Source organism: Glossina fuscipes, unplaced genomic scaffold (genome assembly GCF_014805625.2).
Source record: "Glossina fuscipes isolate IAEA_lab_2018 unplaced genomic scaffold, Yale_Gfus_2 73, whole genome shotgun sequence".
Classification (NCBI taxonomy): Eukaryota; Metazoa; Arthropoda; class Insecta; order Diptera; family Glossinidae; genus Glossina; species Glossina fuscipes.
The window spans coordinates 474,337-477,238 of record NW_023998436.1 but is presented as its reverse complement, the minus strand read 5'-3'; the positions used below and the strand labels follow the sequence as shown (position 1 = coordinate 477,238).

Sequence of the window (2,902 nt, the reverse complement as noted above, 5' to 3'; positions counted from 1 at the left end):
CTTACTTTTGCCTTTTTTTCTTTTGATAATTTGCACGTTAATCTTTTCCCATTTGAAACGACTCCATACATCAACTTTAATCATATCATCATCATTTTTGCACGACAGACTAGAAATCACCAGTCACTCAATTGAAATAAATCATGATATATAAAAGTATTTTCAAATGTTTCGAGCGCAGAGACCAGTCTTGTATTAAACTCTATATATATATATACATATATAATTGACAAGTGGAACCGGTGTTTTATCAACACAACGGTGGCGTTAATCGTTTACCTAACATGATAAATGGAAGCTGATGTTTAAGCAAATATTGGCGCCACTGCACTTACCGCAACGCAATCATTAAATTATGATTTTCGCATAAAGTTAATCTTAAATAAATTTCGGGAATTTTTCTTCTTCTTCTTCTTCTTCTTCTTATATTTCTTTCACTTTATTTGTAAAAATTCATGTTTTTATTACATCAAACTTTAAACCATACTTAGTGCGTGTAATCTCTTCGATAATTTGCGTTTTAGCAAACGCAGAAGCAGGAGACAAAACTCCGCCCCTGCAAGTGATACGGAAAGGGGAAAGAAAGAGAAAGAAAACACTTATGTTTCAATGTTGTTCAATATGTCATTTACTTACTTCTCTGGCATTTTCGAGTTTTCATTTAATATAGTTTTCGCGCATATCAGCATAGCATTACTAGTCACGCCGTAAATTGGATTTTTCCCAGAGACGCGGACGACAAGTTCTTTTTTCGGTTCTACAAAATCCGGCACTTCGTGATACCGTCCCTTAGCTTTCAAGGTCATTGCAAATTCTATACTATTCTGAACGCTTTGCAATGGCTTCTCCGCTGATACAAGACCGAAGGAGAATAAATGAGGGCTTCTTAACAATGCTTTACGTGACCAAGTAAATTGACTCAATATTAAAAGCAAAATAACATAAAATGGCCAGAGTAAGGCCAACCAAAAAGATCTGCAAAAAATTATTAAGTTTCGTAAAGAAGAATTTCGAAAATCACTTTAGCGAACCTAAAGCCGATATAAGATTCAAATTGTATTGGCCTCTTCTTTTGCGAATCATAAAAGTAACGTTGCGATCTTTCAATCACAAATTTATCAGTGGCCGGGAAATAACAATAATATCTATGCGAAGTTTCAATTTGGTGTGGAAAAGGTCTAAAAAATACAAGCGTTTAGATAAAAATAATTCGCTTAAAAAATTTTTCAGTTGCACTTACTTCAACCATAGTTTGGGTTTAGTGGGTGGCAATTTTTCTTTGTTTAATTGTCGCTCTAGTTTTAAAATTTCGCAAGCATACTTAAACGAATAAATCAAACTGTTCCAAGTTCCAGTGTGAAATATTTGTCTCGCATTCGAATCCGATTGCGTTTGCTTAACATCCATATACAGTTCTATGGAATTTATAATACCTGCATAAAATGAAATAAGTAAGAAAATTAAATTCGGTTGTGATCGCATCTTCTATACCTTGTACCCATCACCATTATCCTGAAAAAGATTCAATATGTTAAATGGGTGGGGCTGATTTTTTTCTATTTGCGGTTATGTGCTGTACTTTTACTGAGTAAAAAGCAAAAAAACACGGAAAGCAAAGGTTTTCACAGTTTTTGTTGTATACGCGTGCCCGTTAATCGGTTTTGGGCATTTTCAAAGTCTTTTGCAAATTTTTAGCCGACATCTTCATTTTTGTTTACTGCAGATACTCCATAGTTTGGCAGACGGACAGACGGACATGTTTAAGCGCATTCCGACTTTGAATCTGACCAGGAATCCATATACTTTATAAGCTTTTTTAAGCTTGCTTTAGCGGGTTATAAAGGTGTTTAAAAAAAAACGAAAAGAAAATAATATTGCGAGGACATTTTTCCCAATTTTCGTACATTTATCTGATGTCGCTTGTGAGTAATGAACAAAAAGCCAATCTTTTATTTCTTTTGAACTTCCAAACTTTCTATCAAATTTGAAGTCGATAGCTTCTTTTTTGCTGCCAGTCAGCAGTCATATAGAAGACGGACAGACGGACAGACATGGCTTTATCGATTCAGAATTTGGACGTTGCAAACGTTTCGACAAAATGTTTGAACCCCTTATCCGTTGGTGATGGGTATAACAAAAAAGAAAAAACAAACAAATATCATTATTGTAGGGAAAAGAGACCTCCAAAATGCTCTTCCGCAAACAGCACACCTAACTCAGCCGGAACACTCTCAAGCCCGCAAGCATATACGATGTAAACTCCTTTCTCTTTAGCTAAATCATTATACTTAAGTAACATATTCCCAATGAATTGTGGCTCGCCAGTAATATCCACATGATGTGTACCGGCATCAATACAAGCTTTAACAACTGGTTCGCCCAATATATTATAAGGACCGCAACAATTCAATACAATCTAAATGAAATTTTATTTAAAAAATTTTTTCTCTCTCTATTATATATGTACGCTCTATCATTCATACGCGACATTGCTTGGCCATAATTTCAAGTGAACTTGTATCGTTAACATCAGCTATTATTATAGGTACATGACTAAGATCTTTTTTAACTTTAGCTTCAATATCGCTCAACATTCTTTTAAGTTTCTTCTGTAACGTTATTTCAAGAAAACAAAATTTATTAACTTATTCAGAGAAATGTAAAAAAAAAAAAAAGAAAAAACAACAAAAGAGAAAACGTAACCTCATTTCTTCCAGCGATACCCCATCGGAAATCTTTTAAAATTTCCAAAGCTTCTTCGATAACAAATTGACCCGTATAACTACTAGCACCGAATATAATTGCATCTAAATTTCTGCTCATTTTTGAAACAAAGAAAAGCAACACATACACACACACACAAATTCAATAAATGTAATAAAATTTGCAAACGCGAACTACT

At 33.9% G+C, this 2,902-nt stretch overlaps 1 protein-coding gene across 1 annotated transcript; it reads right to left on the bottom strand.

Moving 5' to 3' along the window:
• Positions 1 to 438: 438 nt before the first annotated feature.
• On the bottom strand, positions 439 to 2,902 carry LOC119638107 (saccharopine dehydrogenase-like oxidoreductase). The gene is made up of 7 exons (XM_038034733.1): positions 2,704 to 2,902; positions 2,484 to 2,609; positions 2,182 to 2,416; positions 1,241 to 1,433; positions 1,032 to 1,178; positions 637 to 975; positions 439 to 556 (listed from the first exon to the last, which is right to left on the bottom strand). Exons 1-7 carry the CDS (start codon positions 2,821 to 2,823, stop codon positions 454 to 456), a joined length of 1,263 nt encoding a protein of 420 aa, XP_037890661.1. The 5' UTR covers positions 2,824 to 2,902; the 3' UTR covers positions 439 to 453.